Here is a 22,795-nt window from a genome sequence, read left to right as displayed (position 1 = left end):
TCCTTCCATAAGGGTCAACTCCTTTTGCTCTTTTTTCACCATATGTTTGTTTCATTTTATCTTTTTATTTCAGGGCTTCATTTTTTCATTAATGTGCTTGAATTTTATGCATGAGCCTGTCTCCTTCGGCCTTTACACTTCATTTGATTTTCTTCTTTTACCTGTTTTACTTTTCTTGCCTTTTCTTGACTGGTTTGCTTCTTTCTCTTGTAAAAATGATTCTTCTTCTTCTTGTTCGGGCAACCAGTGCTGCTACTCTGTTTCGATGGCGTGCTTTCTGACAGAAACTACTTGTTCCCTTCTTGTATGAACCATATGAGATGAACCATGACAGGCCAAACGAATATGTTGTTAGAAATCTCCTTTTGGGGCATCATTAGTACTTAAGTACCAACACAAACTCTAGTAGAGTACCCAGGCATTGAAAAAAAATTAATTTGGTCATTGATTCCTATAGAGGCACACACTCGAGAAAACTAATCGAATGATTTTTTTTTTAATAAGAAAATTTTCTAGTGAAAAATCAATCAAAGAAAAATGTTTTTCTCATTATTTTGTTGTCGTTTGGTGATACTAACGGTCCCTAACTAGTACATTCAATCACAATTTTGTGACTCTGTGCTCTATCACAATGAAATACCAAATATATACAAATTTATTATGTTATAGGAATCCAAAACTATTCTAGTTCGACCACTGGTGAATTGGGTTAGACTAAAGGATTCATTCATACCTCTAGTTCAATGGTTGATCCAGGTTTTAGAAAAAAATAAGTACCTATCAATATGATTTGATAAGGCAGTAGAAACCCATTTATGTGAACATCGATCTCTAGGTGATCATCTAGAGTTTCAAACAAGAAGCAAATTCAACAGATTCAGATTACACAGACAGTTGCTATATCATAGTTTTAACAACATCAACTTAAGCTAGAGAAGAACCCATTTTCTTCATTAGATGCTAAATGCCCTAGTGGATTCTGTAACAAGCGCATTGCAAACATTGCCACCACGTCCTCCAAACCCGAAGTATCTCCCAAGATTGCCTGGATTATACCCATCTCGAAGCTGGTAGTAAGATGGCCAGGTTTCAAGCTTAGTAAGTTCGATTGGAGCATCAACAAATAAACCATTGATGTCCACGAACTGAATATTTCTTGCATAAGCTACATATCCAGGTGCTGCAGTCGGGAAGTTGCCACTACCCATCAGCGGGAATGTTCCACCAAGCATGGTGTCGACCTCTCCTCCCCAGTCGATCGTGCTTGCACTTTGAGCCAAATAGGTGTAGAGGGAACCTGGCCAGTATCCAACCTCTACTTGACCAGCAGAAGCCTCATTTAGAATCAACCTCCAATTTCCAGTGTTAGGATCCTGAGCAGGAGAAGACGAAGCATTCTGTCAGTTCTTACTGTTTATGCAAGATTGTTATGAATTGTAAAGTGGGTTGACGGCTAATGAATCTATATCGTTAACCCAGAAACATAAAGAATCTGGTCTTACCCGAACCACAGTGAAGATTATTTCTACTATAGGGCCGCCGGGGACGGAGACTGGCAGGATCATCTCAGGCACAATCACTGAGCTCACTTGAACAAAACCAGGGCACCTCAAATTGTAGCATCCCGTTTGATAACCATTATTCTATCAATCAAACAATCAAGCGTGAGTTCTCATCATGGAACAAGTATCAGTATCCTGAAAATGAAAGCAAATGTTTATTCCAAAAACTTACTGTCCAGAAAATGAACAAGTGAGTTGCATAATTCCCATACAAAGTTGGAGAAACCTAAGTAATTCAGCAAATGAGTTCCTTTAGATTAATGGAGAAAAAATAAAGTTATCTTGAAGATTTTTCATTTTTGCCCATTTTTGCCTAAATTAGTTACCTGCCATCCAACTTCTATGGTGTTTACTGGAGTGTTAGGCAAGCTTGTAACCCACAACTGGGCAAGACTGAAAATCCCTCCTGTTTGGGGATTGGGTTGTGGATTCCAAACACTGAGTGTCACTGCAGTCCCATAGAATGGACCTCCCGTCAATCTTTCGACAGCATACAAAACAAACAAAAATGAAACAAATAGCTGTAGTTGAGATGTCGATACAGGAAATAACAGACATCGAAGAAAATGCTTAGAAGCCTAGTTGTTTAAACATCATTTACAGCATGAACGTCCTGTTGTGAAAGCTTGTCATCCTGGCCAATTTTTTGCAGCTTTTTTGTGAAGTTAGAGACAGAGCCATCTCTCAATAAATCCTCCATTTGGAACCTTCTAAGGGGAACTGTTCCAAGAGGGCTGTTAATGTAAATATGTATATGTACAAAGGGTATAGTTGTCTTTTTTGGTTTGTCCAAGGGTATAATTGTAATTTCCTCTTTCCCTCTTCACCCGTCGGCCGACTTGTAAATTTGAGATTCTGAGTTGTATAAGGAACAACTCTCTGAAATCAGAGAGATTTGCATGGTATCAGAGCGGGAAATCGAGCAATTTTACTTCGATTTTGCTATCTAAGGGGATTTGGTTGCTCTCGCACTCAAAATTTTTCTTGTTTTGCTTGGATTGCGCTCGTTCTGCTCATCTTCCATTTTGCGCCGCTCGTCTGCTCCTCGTCCGGTGATCTAGGGTACTTGAAGTCGTCTCGCCGCCCTGCAAAACCTCTGTTGTTGGTTGCATCGTCGTTTCGGTGCCATCGGAGGTCGGTTCCCCTCTTTTTCTCGGTTCTTGTGGCTTGTATGACTCTGTTTCGTCGACTTCTGGTGCTCGTTGTGCGGTCTCTATCCGTGGAGATCATTACAGGCTCATGAAACTCTAAGATTTCTGCAGTAGACTTACCGTTGAAGGTTATTGATTTTGAGGGTTCGGAATGGGATTCGGCAGTAACTCTGGGTGGCTGTTTGACGTTCTCTTGCTTCTATTTTTTTTGTTGAGAAAGTGTGATTTCGATTTGTGTTGTGAGGGAGGTTGATTAGAGTGGTTGGGTTAAGAATTGGCTTCGGTCTTGTCACTGCCTGCTTGTGAATCCTGACTGGTGCAACCGTCTTCTGTTGCTTCTGGCGTTTTTGCTATTAGACTTATAGTTCTATGGATTCAATTAGCCATGATTTGAAGGTTATCTCTATCCAGTTAAATGGGAGTAATTACTCCCTTTGGAAGTTTGTGATGAGAATTTTTTTAATTGAAAAGGACTTGTGGGATTAGATTGATGGACAAATCATTGCTCCCGAACCTACATCCACTGACTTCATCAAAGAAAATAAGAAGTGGTTGACTGATAATGCAAAAATCATCACTTGGATTAACAACTCTGTGGATCCGTCTATCAGTTTGCAACTTTTGAAGTACGAGACTGCAAAAGAAATATGGGACTATTTGGAAACTCTGTATGAACAGACAAACTTTGCCAAAAGGTATCAAATTGAGACAGAATTGCGGTCTGCTAAGCAAGGTAATCGTACAATTCAAGAATTCTACTCGTTTATGACACCTCTGTGGGATCAACTATATATGATGGATCCACCCTCCTTTCGGAAGCTCCCTGAATATACCAGAGCATGTGATGATCGCAAGCTTACCGATTTTCTTATGGCTTTTCACAGTGATTTTGAACTGATAAGAGGATCTATGATCCATAGAGCTCCACTACCCACCTTGTCTGCAGCTGTATCTGAATTATTGGCTGAAGAAACACGATTGAGGTCTTTGGGTGGGCTTTCTTCCAGTAAGACATCATCGCCTGATATGTCCCAGGTACTTGTTTCTGTCACACACCCTCATACTCCTCAACCATCAGGGGGCATACTTGGTTCTAGAACACACTCTCATACTCATCAGTCATCCGGGAAGCCAAAAATACCAGTTCCACAAGATGAATGTTCCTACTGTCATGGTAAAGGTCATTGGAAACACTAGTGCCCCTCATTACAAAGCAACAATAAAAATCAAGGCAATTTCAAACCTCCACAACATCATGCCTCTAGTCGTCAACATCAAGGCCACTTCAAATCTGCACCACATCATACCTTTAGTCGTCCACCACATAGAGGTTTTCGTCCATTTGCTGCCATTGGATCGTTGGATTATTCAGAGGCACCTCCTGCACCAGCTCCCCCCAGTAGTGATTATACGCCTGATCTCTCATCATTAGCGGCCGAGCTCACTCCCATTCTTGGCAAGTCGTCTGCTCCCAGTACTCAATTTGCATCCATGTAGGTATGTCTTGTTTGGCTGGCTCCAGTGACACTCACAAATGGATCTTAGATTCTGGGGCCACACACCATATGACCTCCCACTTGTCTCTTTGACATGATTGTGTTAAGCCTTCTCACCCAGTTAACATCTAAGCTGCTAATGGCTCTCCCATGCCACTAGCCTCGATTGGAACTGTCACTCACCCTACTTGGTCATTGTCTGATGTTTTCTATGTTCCCCATCTCGTTGTTAACCTTCTTTCCATTGGCAAACTTACTGATTTAGGTCTTACCATTTTCTTTGCTTCTGTTCATTGTCTTATACAGGATCGCAAGTCCGGGAGGCAGATTGGGATAGGCCATAGAGAAGGTGGTCTTTACTTGCTTGATGACTTAAAATTTCCAGCATCTCTGCATGTGTCTAGTTTATCAGTTCAATCCATGTTGCAAGATTTACTTTCTGTAAATGATCCTTTTTACTTATGGCATACTCGTTTAGGACATGTTTCTGCTTCTCGGTTACAGTTTATGATCACACAAAACATGTTGGATTCTACTATTAAATCTTCCCCTCTTAGTGATTGTGTTGGTTGTCATCTTGGCAAACAATGTCATTTACCTTTTACATTAAGTCACTCAGTTACTTCTTCTCCTTTTGATCTTGTTCACTCTGATGTTTGGGGCCCTGCACCTGTATTCACTAAAGGTGGGGCTCATTTTTATGCATTGATTTTCGATGATTTCACTTGTTTCTCTTGGATATTTCTTATGCATCGAAAATCAGATTTTTATTCTATTTATGTTCAATTTTGTGCTATGGTGGGAACCCATTTTTCCACTCACATTAAATTTTTTCGCTCTGATTCGGGTGGTGAATATATGTCATCTTTATTGAATGATTTTTTGAAGTCTGAGGGCACTATTCATCAGTTGTCTTGTCCTTACACCCCTCAGCAGAATGGTGTTGCAGAACGTAAACATCGTGATCTTGTTGAAACCGCTCACTCTTTACTGCTTCATGCCTTTGTCCCTTCTGAATTTTGGGGGGAAGCCCTTCATACTGCCACTTATTTAATTAATCGTATTCCTTCATTTGTTTCTGGCAGTATCTCCCCTTTTGAACGGTTGTATGGTATTTGTCCTACCTATGAGCACTTACGTGTCTTTGGCTGTGCATGCTTTGTCTTATTACCCCCTTCCTATCGCACTAAATTATCTGCCAAATCTGCTTTATGTGTGTTTCTTGGTTATGGTTTTGGTCAAAAAGGATACCGATGTTACCATCCTGAGTCTGGTAAACTTTTTGTTTCTCGCAATGTTAAGTTCTTGGAGCAGTTTTGTTACTTTCGGATTCCCTTGTCTACTCCTGGTTTGCATGATACAGAATTGTTACACATTGATCCCTTTGTTTCTGATGAGCCCCATGATGACCAGTTAATCACTCACCATCCGTCCCCTGATTCACCCCTCCGTCCGGAGGCTTCCTCTAGTCTGCTTTCACAACAGTCACATGTAGGTACTGACTCATCTTCTCCCATGGCGCCTCTCCCTCTCGACTCTCTGAACTCTAGTGATCCGCATCTTGCCACCCCTCGCGTCTCCACTCGTGTCCGTCGTCCCCCTCAGGGGTATAGTCCATCTTCATATTTGTTCTTTTCTCCCTATTTGACCTTTTTGTCCAAGATTCATTCTTTTGTTGAGCCTAAGTCATACAAGGAAGCTGCATCCGATGCAAATTGGCGATAAGCCATTAATGATGAGCTCACTGCCTTGCACAAAACAGGTACCTGGGAGTTGGTTCCACTTCCTCCAGGTAAGCATGTTATTGGTTGTAAATGGATTTTCAAAGTCAACTCAATCTGATGGTACACTTGAGCGATACAAAGCTCGGTTAGTTGCGAAAGGGTTCTCACGAACTGAAGGCCTTGATTATGATGAGACTTTTGCTCCTGTTGCTCAAATGAAGACCATTCGTACCTTGATCTCTATTGCAGCAGTTCACAGATGGCATCTTCATCAGTTGGATGTTAAAAATGCCTTTTTAAATGGTGATTTGACCGAGGAGGTATATATGCGGCCACCACCAGGCCTTCCTCATCCTGCTGGTTTCGTTTGCCGTCTTCGATGGGCTTTATATGGTCTCAAACAGGCTCCTCGTGCTTGGTTTGCGAAGTTTAGTTCCTCCTTGATTCGTCTTGGCTTTGTTGCTTCCAACTATGATTCTGCCATTTTCATTCGTAAAACTGTTGTAGGGCATATTGTGGTCCGTCTATATGTTGATGATATAATTGTGACTGGTAATGATGAAGATGGCACTGCAGACCTTAAACAACAACTTCATTCTCTTTTTGAAATGAAGGATCTTGGCTATTTACGATATTTTTTGGGTATTGAAGTTGCCTATTCTCCTGAAGGTTATATTTGTCTCAGTCAAAGTACATCTCTAAAGTTATCAGTCGCGCAGGATTGACAGATGATAGGATTATGGACTCTCCCATTGAACTCAATCATCGCCTTGGCCCTACAGATGGTGACTTGTTGTTTGATGTTACCCGATACAGAGAGGTCGTTGGGTCCCTAGTTTACTTGACGGTCACCCGTCCTGATATTACTTATGTTGTTCATGTGGCTAGTCAGTTTGCTTCCGCCCCTCGTACCACTCATTGGACAGTCGTTCTCCGTATCTTACGTTACTTATGTGGCACTGTGCATCATGGTTTACTTTTGTCTTCCACCTCTGATTTGGTTCTCACTGGTTATTCTGATGCTGACTGGGCTGGTGATCCGACCGATCGAAAATCGACTACTGGGTATTGTATCTTCCTCGGCAATTCTTTGGTGGCTTGGAAGAGTAAGAAACAATCCGTTGTCTCTCGCTCTTCTGTCGAGGCAGAATATCGGGCTATGGCATCCATTACTGCTGAGTTAATTTGGTTTCGCCGCTTACTTGAAGAACTTGGCTTTCCTCAACTGTCTGCTACCCCTATGTTTTGTGATAATCAAAGTGCCATTCAGATTGCCAAGAATCCTGTTTTTCATGAGCGTACGAAGCATATTGAGATTGATTGTCATTTTGTGCGGCATCACTACTTACAAGGCTCTCTCACCTTGCCCCATGTTTCCTCCACATCTCAACTTGCTGATCTCTTCACCAAATCGCATACAGCTCCTCATTTTCATCATCTCATCAGCAAACTTATGGTCCTTGCACCTTCATAAGTTTTAGGGGGGGTGTAAATGTAAATATGTATATGTACAAAGGGTATACTTGTCTTTTTTGGTTTGTCCAAGGGTATACTTGTCTTTTTTGGTTTGTCCAAGGGTATAATTATAATTTCCCCTTCCCCTCTTCCTTCTGAATAGGGTTTCTGATGAACCCGTCGGCCGACTTGTAAATTTGAGATTCTAAGTTGTATAAGGAAAAACTCTCTGAAATCAGAGAGATTTACAAGGGCAACCTCCATTAGAGAATCCAAGCTTCATGGTGATGTGGGTAGGGTCTTTCTTCACATTGTTTTCCATAAAACTAGGCTCCATCTGCACCAGATATGACTCCCATTAACAGCTCTCTCAAAACTATGTCTTTCCTGGACACTATTATACAAGAGAATGCTACCTGGATTGTGTGATTCCTCAGCAACCTATGATCAAACGCAGGTTGCTTCATGATATCGACGCAATCGAATACTTTGCCATGTGCATTCTTTTATCAGAATATATAACCATCTTCAGTACCCTTACAACCATAATTTTTTTCTGGGCAAATGTTAAAAGAAAAATATTATAGTATAGTTGCCATGTTTGACGACATCTGCTGAAACATATGAGCAATTATGTCAGCAAGAGATTCAACTTTAGTCTACTAACAAAAAACCAGCAAAAAATCACAAAGGAAAGAGAAGTATGGATAGAGGAGAGAACCCAAAATGTGTTTCTTCTCTGTCGTTTGAACTGGAGTACTGATATTTTATATAGGAGTTGCAAGTTAATATTATCTATCTTAAATAATGCGACCATGTTTTTTATTCGAAGTCTTCCTTTATTATTATTCTTTCTAGTTTCTAAATGTAGACTGAGAAACTTATATGTTATTCTATAAAATCGTGTGTGGTCTCACCCAAACCATGGACAAATTGCAAACCCAGTCTGAAAGTGGCAATTAGCGTCTTATTAGATGGTCAGTTTATGTTGAAATACAAGGAGATCGACATTGATTGAAGGAAGATCACATTGATTTGTATACAAATCTTAAGACATCTGAATACCACCATTCATGATCTTTTTGTTACTTTTTAAGGGTTTTGAAAAACTATATAAATCCATGTAAACTCTCTTCGTTCATTCAATTCAAGGCATTCAAAAATCTATCCCCTTTGGCTCCATCTCTTGTTGTCGCTCTCAATAACTTTGAAGCTCTTCTCCGTTCATTCATTCATTTATGGTGGCTTGATTTTTTAACATTCCGGGTGGCTAGAATTTTTTCTAGTATATATATATATATAGATATAGATATATATAGATATAGATAGATATATAGATAGATAGATATATATATATAGAGAGAGAGAGAGAGAGAGAGAGAGTGATCATTAACTAGTTCTATGGGCACATTGTAAAACCAGTCTAATTTGAAAGTGGGAATTAGGGAGTTATTAGATGGCCAATTTGTGTGGAAAGAAAAACCCATTATTAGATGACTAAGTCTCCAATACAAGTAGATAGATGGAGATTTTGGAAACACTACAGATGACTTATTCGATTAGACACTACAGACATTAAACAGCATTGCCCACAGGCAAATGCGACCCGTTATTGCAGACTACTGCTACATCCTGGTTTCCAACATCATCAGTTTAAGCAAGACAAGACATTGAAGTCCAGCATTAGATGTCCAATGCCCGAGTGGGTTGTGTAAGTAGGGCATTGCAAACAGCTCCACCTGGTCCCCCAAAGAAAAAGTATCTGCCAAAGGTGGGATCGTACCCATCATCTTGAAGCAGGTAGCAAGATTTCTTAGTCTCGTCTATTATAAGAGGGCTAGGCACATCGACAAACGCGTCGCTGTTGTCCACATACTGAATATTTCTTGCATAAGCTGCATTTCCATATCCTTCGCTTGGGAATCTTCCACTACCCATCGGCGGGTACGATGCTGTGCCGGTGATCTCGCCTCCCCAATCAATCCTATCTGCACTTAGAGCTAAATAGGTGAAGAGGGAAGCTGGCCAATACCCAACCCATACTTGACCAACGGAAGCCTCTTCATAACTCAACCACCAATTTCCAGTGGCGGAATCCTGAGAGTGAGTGGACAACATCGCAAAGGTTAGAACATAATCAAGCTAAGATTTATAATGATTTTAGAACTTTTTAAACGATCAAGTATCCAGTGGTACCTTAATCACAGTGAGTCTTATTTCTACTTGGGCACCGCCGGTAGTAGAGGTTGGTAGGATCATTTCTGGAAAAATGTTTGGGTCCACTTGAACAAAACCAGAGCACCTCAAATTGTAGCATCCAGTAGTTTGATAACCATCAGCCTGAAGTTTAAGCAGTCATGCATGGCTCGTCAAAAAACAAATAACATTCAGTGGACGAAATCAAAGAGATTCTCTCAAAAACTTACCGTCCAGTAGATGAACAAGTGAGTTGCAGTATCCCCGTACATATTCGGATAAACCTAAATAATTCAGCAAATGAGTATCTGATAATCTTCATAGAGAAACAATAAATTTGATTATGACGAGGGTATTGTTTTCTCATTTTTCGCAGTGAAGTATCACTTACTTGCCATCCAACCTCAATGGTGTTTATTTCCTGGTAAGGTCCGTTAGTGATCCATAACTGGGCAAGACTGAAAATCCCTCCTGTTCCTGTATTCGGTTGTGGATTCCAAACATTGAGTGTCACTGCTGTCCCGTGGTATGAACCTGAGCCTGGCATTCTAGCAACAGCATACTGGTAATAAAAACGAAACAAACGCAAGTTGTTAGATATGGAAATAACAGGTTTTGAAGAAGAAAGCTTTTGGTTGTTTCATCATCATTTACCTCATGAAATACAGACTGTGAAAGCTTGTTATGCCGGTCACCTTTTTGCTGTTTTTTAACGTACTTTGAGACAGAGCCAGCTCTTAATAAATCCTCCATTTGGACTCTTCTGAGGGGAACAGTTCCAACAGGGCAACCTCCATCAGATAATCCACTCTTCATGGCTATGTAGGATGGATCTCCCTTAAACTTGTTCTTCACAAAACTAGGCTCCATCTGCACCACAACTCCCATTCACAACTCTCACAAATTAACATATCAGAAAACAACGACTAGTTGCTTGCAAAATGATCAAATGCTTTAAGGGAGAGCTAGAATCTGATAAACTTACCTGGACTGTGTGATTCTTCAACAAGCTGTGATCAAATGCCGGTTGCTTGAAGATATCAACACAATCGAAAACTTCGCCATGCACATTCTATTTTCAGAACAAATAAAATTCTATGATCAAATCTTTATCCAAGCTAATGTTAAAAGAAAATTTTAAGATAGATAAGAGTCGTCGTTGAATAATTTATTTTTACCCTGATAGTTTTCACTCCGGGCCTGTTGATGAAGGCCAGGTACTTGTTCATCTCCAGGTATTCTTCTGAAGACAGAAACCCGGCCTCACAGCAAATGGTGAGTGACAGTAGAAGCAAAAACAAGATTGGAGTAGTTTCCATGTTTCTCAACACGTCAAAGCCTGAATTTTTTCCCTACAATTAGTGAAACATAAGCCATTTAACAACTAGAAACTCAACTTTACTACGCCAAAAGAAACAAAAAGACAAAAGAAACAGGTAAAGGAAATCTAAACGGACTAATGAAATAGAACTCAGAAACAAAAGCAACCTGAAGCTCACCCAAATGGGTTTCTTCTTCGTGGTTTGAACTACTTGCAAAGTGGGCTATTTATAAGAGTTTCAAGCTGATCTTCTCTATTATTTAATCGAAACATGGATATACATGCACAATAATGAATCATATTCAAGTATTTGGCTTTTGGCTTTGACTTTGATTTGAGGTACTTCTTGATAAGATCTCGCCTTGATGCTAGAGCAACGCTAGTTGTCTTCCTTGATTCTGATAGGCTCATAGATGCCTAACAGTGTTACCACACAGAGAAACAAATGTAAAAAATCTTGAAACTTTTAAGTATCCGAAGCAAAGGAAGTACAAGATAAGGTAAAATAACAACAACTTTGGGCACGTTTTAAATATTTCAACCCAGGCTTTAAGGAAACAAATAGTAGACAAGTTTTAAATAATCATTCCTTCAATGTCTTTCAGGAATTAAAAAACTACATGTGATTCAAACCAATAAGAAAAGCCACATAATTGAATAGCGTCTCGTCCAAGGCATGAGTAAACGTCCAGCTAATTACCTCTCAGTTATCAATTGTGTTTTTTAATTATGAAAACCCTTCTCTTTGATGAGGGTTGTCTTTTAGGAATCCGTGGCTTCTTCGCATAATTGGTTTTGAAGCAGTCCCTAAGGGCATGGTTTGGAAGGTTCACCAATTTTATGAAATCTATCGGATCATACTCTCTTGATGTCAATAATCTTTTAGAGTGAAGCCAGAACACTATCTTCAGAAGAATACCTAGAGATGAAGTACTTGCAATTCATAAACAGACCTGGTGTGAAGACTATAACGGTGAGACTTTGTTTGACAATTATACTATAATATTTTTCTTTTAACATTTGCCCATAAAAACCAATTATGGTTGTAAGGGTACTGAAGATGGTTATATATCCTGATAAAAGAATGAGCATGGCGAAGTGTTCAATTGCGTCGATATCTTGAAGCAGCCAACATTTGATCATAGTCTACTGAGACATCACACAGTCCAGGTTGGTGCATTTTTGTCTCTCTTGAAATGCATATTCATGGTATGGAAATAGTTTCTATTCACTTATATATTTGAGAGGGTTGTGAATAGGAGTTATGTATGGTGCAGATGGAGCCTAGTTTTTTGCAAAACAAAGTGAAGAGAGACCCAACGGAAATAGCCACGAAGATGGGATTCTCCCATGGAGGTTGCCCTTTTGGAACAGTTCCCCGTAGAAGGTTCCAAATGGAGGATTTATTGAGAGCCGACTCTGTCTCTAATTTCACAAAAAAGCAACAACAATTTGGTCAGGATGGAAAGCTTCCACAATCTGAAGTTCATGAAGTAAATGATTATCAAACAACAAGGCTTCTACGCATTTTCTTTCTTCTTCAAAGCCTGCGATTTCCTGTATTGACATCTCAACTACAACTCAAGAGCTGGCTCTATCTCTAATTTTGTTCTTAGTATGCCTCGGAAGCATTAAGGAGAGGCCCATTCTTTGGGACAGAAGTGAAACTCAGTGTTTGGAATCCACAACCCAATCCCGGAATAGGAGAGAGTTTCAGTCTTGCCCAGTTATGGCTTACAAGCAATCCTTCCACTCCATTAAACACCATAGAGGTTGGATGGCAGGTAATTAAATATTCCTCACAACGAACAACGGGAAAATTAACACGAAAACTCTTCGTCATAATTAAGTTTAACTCATTTTATGAATTATTCAGGTTTATCCGAACATGTATGGGAATTATGCAACTCACTTGTTCTTCTTTTGGACAGTAAGTTTTCAGAATAATCATTTGCTTCCAGTTTTTTTAAACAAACGTTATTCATGAGGAGTCATGCATGATTGTTTGATTAATGTTAGAATAATGGTTATCAAACGGGATGCTACAACTTGAGGTGCCCTGGTTTTGTTCAAGTGAGCTCAGTCATTGTGCCTGAGATGATCCTGCCAGTCTCCGTCCCCGGCAGCCCTGTAGTAGAAATACAACTGGATGTGTTACGGGTAAGATATCAATGTCAATAACCCAGTTTACGTTTATGACAATCTTGCTCATTTGCAGGAACCATTTCTGATATCGTCTTCTCATGCTCAGGATGCTAACACTGGAAACTGGTGGTTGGTTTATCGTGAGGCTTCTGTTGGTCAAGTAGAGGTTGGATACTGGCCAGGTTCCCTCTTCAACTATTTATCTCAGTATGCAACCTCGATCTCATGGGGAGGGGAGGTAGCCCTCACTTCTGGTGGATCATACCCGCCCATGGGTAGTGGCCGCTTCCCAACTGCAGGAGATGCAGCCTATGCAAGAAATATTATGTATCTCGACGGCAACGGTTTGTTTTTTGATGCGCCAGTGGGACTTTCTAATCTTGAAACTAAGCCATCTTGCTACCAGCTTCGAGATGGGTATGATCCAGGCAATCTTGGGAGATACTTCGGCTTTGAAGGACCCGGTGGCCAAGTATGCAATGAGCTTGTTACAGACTCCACTAGGGCGTTTGATATCTGATGAATAAAATGGGTTCTTCCCTTGCTTAAATTGTCTGTAATCTGATGGATCTTCTTCTTAGAAACTCTAGTCTCTAGTAGATAAGTCATGTTTAGTGTTTCCACAACTCTTCCTTGATAAAGATATGAGGCACCATCTAGTTTATTAAATTTATCTGATTGGTTATGTTTCTAAACGATGAATGTATTTAAGATAGCTGATCATTTAGAAGCATGTTACTAATTGAATTTTAAAAACTAAGTCTAGTAGGATGTAAGTGACGAGGAAGGAATTCTTCGGCCTCTCACCAATGCACGACAGTAGGGAGCCAAAGAATTCCTCCTCCATTAACGAAGCAAGGGGAGAGGTGGGGCTTTGTTCTCCTCCATTAAGAATTCAATCAAGATTTGCAAGAAAACGTACTGGAATACATAGCTCAATGGAGAGAACTATTGATTTTGACTTCCTTTGGATCTTGGGAGAGGGAAAAAAACTTTAAATCATGTGTGAAGGCTGAGGCTTGGAAAATGCTTTAATCAATAGAAACATTCATTTGGGGGAATTTGGCTTCAATAGAAGGTTCTCCAACGTTCACAAAACTTGTCGTTAGAGCTAGAAAGAGATGTTTGTCTTCTAAAAAAAAAGGTAAAAAATCTGAAAATCCTCTTAGTGGCTTCTAAACCTTGTGGATTCTACTTGAACTGGGTTCAACAACTCTTCTTCTTTCAAGCTTTCTATTTCTTTGTACCCTACTCTTTTACTCTCTTTGTCATGACAAAGGCTAAAATCCTTCCATAAGGGTCAACTCCTTTTGCTCTTTTTTCACCATATGTTTGTTTCATTTTATCTTTTTATTTCAGGGCTTCATTTTTTCATTAATGTGCTTGAATTTTATGCATGAGCCTGTCTCCTTCGGCCTTTACACTTCATTTGATTTTCTTCTTTTACCTGTTTTACTTTTCTTGCCTTTTCTTGACTGGTTTGCTTCTTTCTCTTGTAAAAATGATTCTTCTTCTTCTTGTTCGGGCAACCAGTGCTGCTACTCTGTTTCGATGGCGTGCTTTCTGACAGAAACTACTTGTTCCCTTCTTGTATGAACCATATGAGATGAACCATGACAGGCCAAACGAATATGTTGTTAGAAATCTCCTTTTGGGGCATCATTAGTACTTAAGTACCAACACAAACTCTAGTAGAGTACCCAGGCATTGAAAAAAAATTAATTTGGTCATTGATTCCTATAGAGGCACACACTCGAGAAAACTAATCGAATGATTTTTTTTTTAATAAGAAAATTTTCTAGTGAAAAATCAATCAAAGAAAAATGTTTTTCTCATTATTTTGTTGTCGTTTGGTGATACTAACGGTCCCTAACTAGTACATTCAATCACAATTTTGTGACTCTGTGCTCTATCACAATGAAATACCAAATATATACAAATTTATTATGTTATAGGAATCCAAAACTATTCTAGTTCGACCAATGGTGAATTGGGTTAGACTAAAGGATTCATTCATACCTCTAGTTCAATGGTTGATCCAGGTTTTAGAAAATAAGTACCTATCAATATGATTTGATAAGGCAATAGAAACCCATTTATGTGAACATCGATCTCTAGGTGATCATCTAGAGTTTCAAACAAGAAGCAAATTCAACAGATTCAGATTACACAGACAGTTGCTATATCATAGTTTTAACAACATCAACTTAAGCTAGAGAAGAACCCATTTTCTTCATTAGATGCTAAATGCCCTAGTGGATTCTGTAACAAGCGCATTGCAAACATTGCCACCAGGTCCTCCAAACCCGAAGTATCTCCCAAGATTGCCTGGATTATACCCATCTCGAAGCTGGTAGTAAGATGGCCAGGTTTCAAGCTTAGTAAGTTCGATTGGAGCATCAACAAATAAACCATTGATGTCCACGAACTGAATATTTCTTGCATAAGCTACATATCCAGGTGCTGCAGTCGGGAAGTTGCCACTACCCATCAGCGAGAATGTTCCACCAAGCATGGTGTCGACCTCTCCTCCCCAGTCGATCGTGCTTGCACTTTGAGCCAAATAGGTGTAGAGGGAACCTGGCCAGTATCCAACCTCTACTTGACCAGCAGAAGCCTCATTTAGAATCAACCTCCAATTTCCAGTGTTAGGATCCTGAGCAGGAGAAGACGAAGCATTCTGTCAGTTCTTACTGTTTATGCAAGATTGTTATGAATTGTAAAGTGGGTTGACGGCTAATGAATCTATATCGTTAACCCAGAAACATAAAGAATCTGGTCTTACCCGAACCACAGTGAAGATTATTTCTACTATAGGGCCGCCGGGGACGGAGACTGGCAGGATCATCTCAGGCACAATCACTGAGCTCACTTGAACAAAACCAGGGCACCTCAAATTGTAGCATCCCGTTTGATAACCATTATTCTATCAATCAAACAATCAAGCGTGAGTTCTCATCATGGAACAAGTATCAGTATCCTGAAAATGAAAGCAAATGTTTATTCCAAAAACTTACTGTCCAGAAAATGAACAAGTGAGTTGCATAATTCCCATACAAAGTTGGAGAAACCTAAGTAATTCAGCAAATGAGTTCCTTTAGATTAATGGAGAAAAAATAAAGTTATCTTGAAGATTTTTCATTTTTGCCCATTTTTGCCTAAATTAGTTACCTGCCATCCAACTTCTATGGTGTTTACTGGAGTGTTAGGCAAGCTTGTAACCCACAACTGGGCAAGACTGAAAATCCCTCCTGTTTGGGGATTGGGTTGTGGATTCCAAACACTGAGTGTCACTGCAGTCCCATAGAATGGACCTCCCGTCAATCTTTCGACAGCATACAAAACAAACAAAAATGAAACAAATAGCTGTAGTTGAGATGTCGATACAGGAAATAACAGACATCGAAGAAAATGCTTAGAAGCCTAGTTGTTTAAACATCATTTACAGCATGAACGTCCTGTTGTGAAAGCTTGTCATCCTGGCCAATTTTTTGCAGCTTTTTTGTGAAGTTAGAGACAGAGCCATCTCTCAATAAATCCTCCATTTGGAACCTTCTAAGGGGAACTGTTCCAAGAGGGCTGTTAATGTAAATATGTATATGTACAAAGGGTATAGTTGTCTTTTTTGGTTTGTCCAAGGGTATAATTGTAATTTTCTCTTTCCCTCTTCACCCGTCAGCCGACTTGTAAATTTGAGATTCTGAGTTGTATAAGGAACAACTCTCTGAAATCAGAGAGATTTACATGGTATCAGAGCGGGAAATCGAGCAATTTTGCTTCGATTTTGCTATCTAAGGGGATTTGGTTGCTCTCGCACTCAAAAATTTTCTTGTTTTGCTCGGATTGCGCTCGTTCTGCTCATCTTCCGTTTCGCGCCGCTCGTCTGCTCCTCGTCCGGTGATCTAGGGTACTTGAAGTCGTCTCGCCGCCCTGCAAAACCTCTGTTGTTGGTTGCATCGCCGTTTCGGCGCCATCGGAGGTCGGTTCCCCTCTTTTTCTCGGTTCTTGTGGCTTGTATTACTCTGTTTCGTCGACTTCTGGTGCTCGTTGTGCGGTCTCTATCCGTGGAGATCATTACAGGCTCATGAAACTCTAAGATTTCTGCAGTAGACTTACCGTTGAAGGTTATTGATTTTGAGGGTTCGGAATGGGATTCGGCAGTAACTCTGGGTGGCTGTTTGACGTTCTCTTGCTTCTGTTTTTTTTTTTTGAGAAAGTGTGATTTCGATTTGTGTTGTGAGGGAGGTTGATTAGAGTGGTTGGGTTAAGAATTGGCTTCGGTCTTGTCACTGCCTGCTTGTGAATCCTGACTGGTGCAACCGTCTTCTGTTGCTTCTGGCGTTTTTGCTATTAGACTTATAGTTCTATGGATTCAATTAGCCATGATTTGAAGGTTATCTCTATCCAGTTAAATGGGAGTAATTACTCCCTTTGGAAGTTTGTGATGAGAATTTTTTTAATTGAAAAGGACTTGTGCGATTAGATTGATGGACAAATCATTGCTCCCGAACCTACATCCACTGACTTCATCAAAGAAAATAAGAAGTGGTTGACTGATAATGCAAAAATCATCACTTGGATTAACAACTCCGTGGATCCGTCTATCAGTTTGCAACTTTTGAAGTACGAGACTGCAAAAGAAATATGGGACTATTTGGAAACTTTGTATGAACAGACAAACTTTGCCAAAAGGTATCAAATTGAGACAGAATTGCGGTCTGCTAAGCAAGGTAATCGTACAATTCAAGAATTCTACTCGTTTATGACACCTCTGTGGGATCAACTATATATGATGGATCCACCCTCCTTTCGGAAGCTCCCTGAATATACCAGAGCATGTGATGATCGCAAGCTTACCGATTTTCTTATGGCTTTTCACAGTGATTTTGAACTGATAAGAGGATCTATGATCCATAGAGCTCCACTACCCACCTTGTCTGCAGCTGTATCTGAATTATTGGCTGAAGAAACACGATTGAGGTCTTTGGGTGGGCTTTCTTCCAGTAAGACATCATCGCCTGATATGTCCCAGGTACTTGTTTCTGTCACACACCCTCATACTCCTCAACCATCAGGGGGCATACTTGGTCTAGAACACACTCTCATACTCATCAGTCATCCGGGAAGCCAAAAATACCAGTTCCACAAGATGAATGTTCCTACTGTCATGGTAAAGGTCATTGGAAACACCAGTGCCCCTCATTACAAAGCAACAATAAAAATCAAGGCAATTTCAAACCTCCACAACATCATGCCTCCAGTCGTCAACATCAAGGCCACTTCAAATCTGCACCACATCATACCTTTAGTCGTCCACCACATAGAGGTTTTCGTCCGTTCGCTGCCATTGGATCGTTGGATTATTCAGAGGCACCTCCTGCACCAGCTCCCCCCAGTAGTGATTATACGCCTGATCTCTCATCATTAGCGGCCGAGCTCACTCCCATTCTTGGCAAGTCGTCTGCTCCCAGTACTCAATTTGCATCCATGCAGGTATGTCTTGTTTGGCTGGCTCCAGTGACACTCACAAATGGATCTTAGATTCTGGGGTCACACACCATATGACCTCCCACTTGTCTCTTTGACACGATTGTGTTAAGCCTTCTCACCCAGTTAACATCTAAGCTGCTAATGGCTCTCCCATGCCACTAGCCTCGGTTGGAACTGTCACTCACCCTACTTGGTCATTGTCTGATGTTTTCTATGTTCCCCATCTCGTTGTTAACCTTCTTTCCATTGGCAAACTTACTGATTTAGGTCTTACCATTTTCTTTGCTTCTGATCATTGTCTTATACAGGATCGCAAGTCCGGGAGGCAGATTGGGATAGGCCATAGAGAAGGTGGTCTTTACTTGCTTGATGACTTAAAATTTCCAGCATCTCTGCATGTGTCTAGTTTATCAGTTCAATCCATGTTGCAAGATTTACTTTCTGTAAATGATCCTTTTTACTTATGGCATACTCGTTTAGGACATGTTTCTGCTTCTCGATTACAGTTTATGATCACACAAAACATGTTGGATTCTACTATTAAATCTTCCCCTCTTAGTGATTGTGTTGGTTGTCATCTTGGCAAATAATGTCATTTACTTTTACATTAAGTCACTCAGTTACTTCTTCTCCTTTTGATCTTGTTCACTCTGATGTTTGGGGCCCTGCACCTGTATCCACTAAAGGTGGGGCTCATTTTTATGCATTGCTTTTCGATGATTTCACTCGTTTCTCTTGGATATTTCTTATGCATCGAAAATCATATTTTTATTCTATTTATGTTCAATTTTGTGCTATGGTGCGAACCCATTTTTCCACTCACATTAAATTTTTTCGCTCTGATTCGGGTGGTGAATATATGTCATCTTTATTGAATGATTTTTTGAAGTCTGAGGGCACTATTCATCAGTTGTCTTGTCCTTACACCCCTCAACAGAATGGTGTTGCAGAACGTAAACATCGTCATCTTGTTGAAACCGCTCGCTCTTTACTGCTTCATGCCTCTGTCCCTTCTGAATTTTGCGGGGAAGCCCTTCATACTGCCACTTATTTGATTAATCGTATTCCTTCATTTGTTTCTGGCAGTATCTCCCCTTTTGAACGGTTGTATGGTGTTCGTCCTACCTATGAGCACTTACGTGTCTTTGGTTGTGCATGCTTTGTCTTATTACCCCCTTCCTATCGCACTAAATTATCTGCCAAATCTGCTTTATGTGTGTTTCTTGGTTATGGTTTTGGTCAAAAAGGATACCGATGTTACCATCCTGAGTCTGGTAAACTTTTTGTTTCTCGCAATGTTAAGTTCTTGGAGCAGTTTTGTTACTTTCGGATTCCCTTGTCTACTCCTGGTTTGCATGATACAGAATTATTACACATTGATCCCTTTGTTTCTGATGAGCCTCATGATGACCAGTTAATCACTCACCATCCGTCCCCTGATTCACCCCTCCGTCCGGAGGCTTCCTCTAGTCTGCCTTCACAACAGTCACATGTAGGTACTGACTCATCTTCTCCCATGGTGCCTCTCCCTCTCGACTCTCTGAACTCTAGTGATCCGCATCTTGCCACCCCTCGCGTCTCCACTCGTGTCCGTCGTCCTCCTCAGGGGTACAGTCCATCTTCATATTTGTTCTTTTCTCCCTATTTGACCTTTTTGTCCAAGATTCATTCTTTTGTTGAGCCTAAGTCATACAAGGAAGCTGCATCCGATGCAAATTGGCGATAAACCATTAATGATGAGCTCACTGCCTTGCACAAAATAGGTACCTGGGAGTTGGTTCCACTTCCTCCAGGTAAGCATGCTATTGGTTGTAAATGGATTTTCAAAATCAACTCAATCTGATGGTACACTTGAGCGATACAAAGCTCGGTTAGTTGCGAAAGGGTTCTCACGAACTGAAGGCCTTGATTATGATGAGACTTTTGCTCCTATTGCTCAAATGAAGACCATTCGTACCTTGATCTCTATTGCAGCAGTTCACAGAAGGCATCTTCATCAGTTGGATGTTAAAAATGCCTTTTTAAATGGTGATTTGACCGAGGAGGTATATATGCGGCCACCACCAGGCCTTCCTCATCCTGCTGGTTTCGTTTGCCGTCTTCGATGGGCTTTATATGGTCTCAAACAGGCTCCTCGTGCTTGGTTTGCGAAGTTTAGTTCCTCCTTGATTCGTCTTGGCTTTGTTGCTTCCAACTATGATTCTGCCATGTTCATTCGTAAAACTGTTGTAGGGCATATTGTGGTCCGTCTATATGTTGATGATATAATTGTGACTGGTAATGATGAAGATGGCACTGCAGACCTTAAACAACAACTTCATTCTCTTTTTGAAATGAAGGATCTTGGCTATTTACGGTATTTTTTGGGTATTAAAGTTGCCTATTCTCCTGAAGGTTATATTTTGTCTCAGTCAAAGTACATCTCTAAAGTTATCAGTCGCGCAGGATTGACAGATGATAGGATTATGGACTCTCCCATTGAACTCAATCATCGCCTTGGCCCTACAGATGGTGACTTGTTGTCTGATGTTACCCGATACAGAGAAGTCGTTGGGTCCCTAGTTTACTTGATGATCACCCGTCATGATATTACTTATGTTGTTCATGTGGTTAGTCAGTTTGCTTCCGCCCCTCGTACCACTCATTGGACAGTCGTTCTCCGTATCTTACGTTACTTATGTGGCACTGTGCATCATGGTTTACTTTTGTCTTCCACCTCTGATTTGGTTCTCACTGGTTATTCTGATGCTGACTGGGCTGGTGATCCGACCGATCGAAAATCGACTACTGGGTATTGTATCTTCCTCGGCAATTCTTTGGTGGCTTGGAAGAGTAAGAAACAATCCGTTGTCTCTCGCTCTTCTGTCGAGGCAGAATATCGGGCTATGGCATCCATTACTGCTGAGTTAATTTGGTTTCGCCGCTTACTTGAAGAACTTGGCTTTCCTCAACTGTCTGCTACCCCTATGTTTTGTGATAATCAAAGTGCCATTCAGATTGCCAAGAATCCTGTTTTTCATGAGCGTACGAAGCATATTGAGATTGATTGTCATTTTGTGCGGCATCACTACTTACAAGGCTCTCTCACCTTGCCCCATGTTTCCTCCACATCTCAACTTGCTGATGTCTTCACCAAATCGCATACAGCTCCTCGTTTTCATCATCTCATCAGCAAACTTATGGTCCTTGCACCTTCATAAGTTTGAGGGGGGGTGTTAATGTAAATATAGATATGTACAAAGGGTATACTTGTCTTTTTTGGTTTGTCCAAGGGTATAATTATAATTTCCCCTTCCCCTCTTCCTTCTGAATAGGGTTTCTGATGAACCCGTCGGCCGACTTGTAAATTTGAGATTCTAAGTTGTATAAGGAAAAACTCTCTGAAATCAGAGAGATTTACAAGGGCAACCTCCATTAGAGAATCCAAGCTTCATGGTGATGTGGGTAGGGTCTTTCTTCACATTGTTTTCCATAAAACTAGGCTCCATCTGCACCAGATATGACTCCCATTAACAGCTCTCTCAAAACTATGTCTTTCCTGGACACTATTATACAAGAGAATGCTACCTGGATTGTGTGATTCCTCAGCAACCTATGATCAAACGCAGGTTGCTTCATGATATCGACGCAATCGAATACTTTGCCATGTGCATTCTTTTATCAGAATATATAACCATCTTCAGTACCCTTACAACCATAATTTTTTTCTGGGCAAATGTTAAAAGAAAAATATTATAGTATAGTTGCCATGTTTGACGACATCTGCTGAAACATATGAGCAATTATGTCAGCAAGAGATTCAACTTTAGTCTACTAACAAAAAACCAGCAAAAAATCACAAAGGAAAGAGAAGTATGGATAGAGGAGAGAACCCAAAATGTGTTTCTTCTCTGTCGTTTGAACTGGAGTACTGATATTTTATATAGGAGTTGCAAGTTAATATTATCTATCTTAAATAATGCGACCATGTTTTTTATTCGAAGTCTTCCTTTATTATTATTCTTTCTAGTTTCTAAATGTAGACTGAGAAACTTATATGTTATTCTATAAAATCGTGTGTGGTCTCACCCAAACCATGGACAAATTGCAAACCCAGTCTGAAAGTGGCAATTAGCGTCTTATTAGATGGTCAGTTTATGTTGAAATACAAGGAGATCGACATTGATTGAAGGAAGATCACATTGATTTGTATACAAATCTTAAGACATCTGAATACCACCATTCATGATCTTTTTGTTACTTTTTAAGGGTTTTG

At 40.3% G+C, this 22,795-nt stretch overlaps 6 protein-coding genes across 6 annotated transcripts; 3 read left to right on the top strand and 3 right to left on the bottom strand.

The window, feature by feature from the left end:
- Positions 1–953: 953 nt before the first annotated feature.
- Positions 954–2,262, bottom strand: LOC137938972 (protein neprosin-like). The gene is made up of 5 exons (XM_068784114.1): positions 2,164–2,262; positions 1,889–2,083; positions 1,735–1,788; positions 1,503–1,643; positions 954–1,397 (listed from the first exon to the last, which is right to left on the bottom strand). Exons 1-5 carry the CDS (start codon positions 2,260–2,262, stop codon positions 954–956), a joined length of 933 nt encoding a protein of 310 aa, XP_068640215.1.
- Positions 2,263–6,672: 4,410 nt separating this feature from the next.
- On the top strand, positions 6,673–7,407 carry LOC137938956 (secreted RxLR effector protein 161-like). The gene has a single exon (XM_068784092.1). The coding sequence runs from the start codon at positions 6,673–6,675 to the stop codon at positions 7,405–7,407; it is 735 nt and encodes a 244-aa protein (XP_068640193.1).
- A 1,556-nt stretch (positions 7,408–8,963) lies between these two features.
- LOC137938949 (protein neprosin-like) lies at positions 8,964–10,903 on the bottom strand. The gene is made up of 8 exons (XM_068784079.1): positions 10,763–10,903; positions 10,570–10,656; positions 10,239–10,454; positions 9,976–10,146; positions 9,815–9,868; positions 9,585–9,728; positions 9,120–9,485; positions 8,964–9,020 (listed from the first exon to the last, which is right to left on the bottom strand). Exons 1-8 carry the CDS (start codon positions 10,901–10,903, stop codon positions 8,964–8,966), a joined length of 1,236 nt encoding a protein of 411 aa, XP_068640180.1.
- A 1,339-nt stretch (positions 10,904–12,242) lies between these two features.
- On the top strand, positions 12,243–13,570 carry LOC137938942 (protein neprosin-like). Its single transcript, XM_068784067.1, has 5 exons — positions 12,243–12,398; positions 12,522–12,689; positions 12,782–12,835; positions 12,925–13,065; positions 13,124–13,570. The coding sequence occupies exons 1-5, from the start codon at positions 12,243–12,245 to the stop codon at positions 13,568–13,570; spliced, it is 966 nt and encodes a 321-aa protein (XP_068640168.1).
- Positions 13,571–15,286: 1,716 nt separating this feature from the next.
- Positions 15,287–16,595, bottom strand: LOC137938933 (protein neprosin-like). Its single transcript, XM_068784054.1, has 5 exons — positions 16,497–16,595; positions 16,222–16,416; positions 16,068–16,121; positions 15,836–15,976; positions 15,287–15,730 (listed from the first exon to the last, which is right to left on the bottom strand). The coding sequence occupies exons 1-5, from the start codon at positions 16,593–16,595 to the stop codon at positions 15,287–15,289; spliced, it is 933 nt and encodes a 310-aa protein (XP_068640155.1).
- An 821-nt stretch (positions 16,596–17,416) lies between these two features.
- Positions 17,417–20,266, top strand: LOC137938926 (uncharacterized). Its single transcript, XM_068784044.1, has 5 exons — positions 17,417–17,443; positions 17,534–18,082; positions 18,244–18,543; positions 18,849–18,983; positions 19,430–20,266. Exons 1-5 carry the CDS (start codon positions 17,417–17,419, stop codon positions 20,264–20,266), a joined length of 1,848 nt encoding a protein of 615 aa, XP_068640145.1.
- Positions 20,267–22,795: the final 2,529 nt, after the last annotated feature.

Source organism: Aristolochia californica, unplaced genomic scaffold (genome assembly GCF_029961685.1).
Source record: "Aristolochia californica isolate CCGP_79_NKW_82.1479 unplaced genomic scaffold, dmAriCali1.0.hap1 SCAF_10, whole genome shotgun sequence".
NCBI classification, from domain to species: Eukaryota; Viridiplantae; Streptophyta; class Magnoliopsida; order Piperales; family Aristolochiaceae; genus Aristolochia; species Aristolochia californica.
The sequence above is the reverse complement of the archived record's forward strand: the minus strand, read 5'-3'. Positions and strand labels throughout refer to the sequence as shown.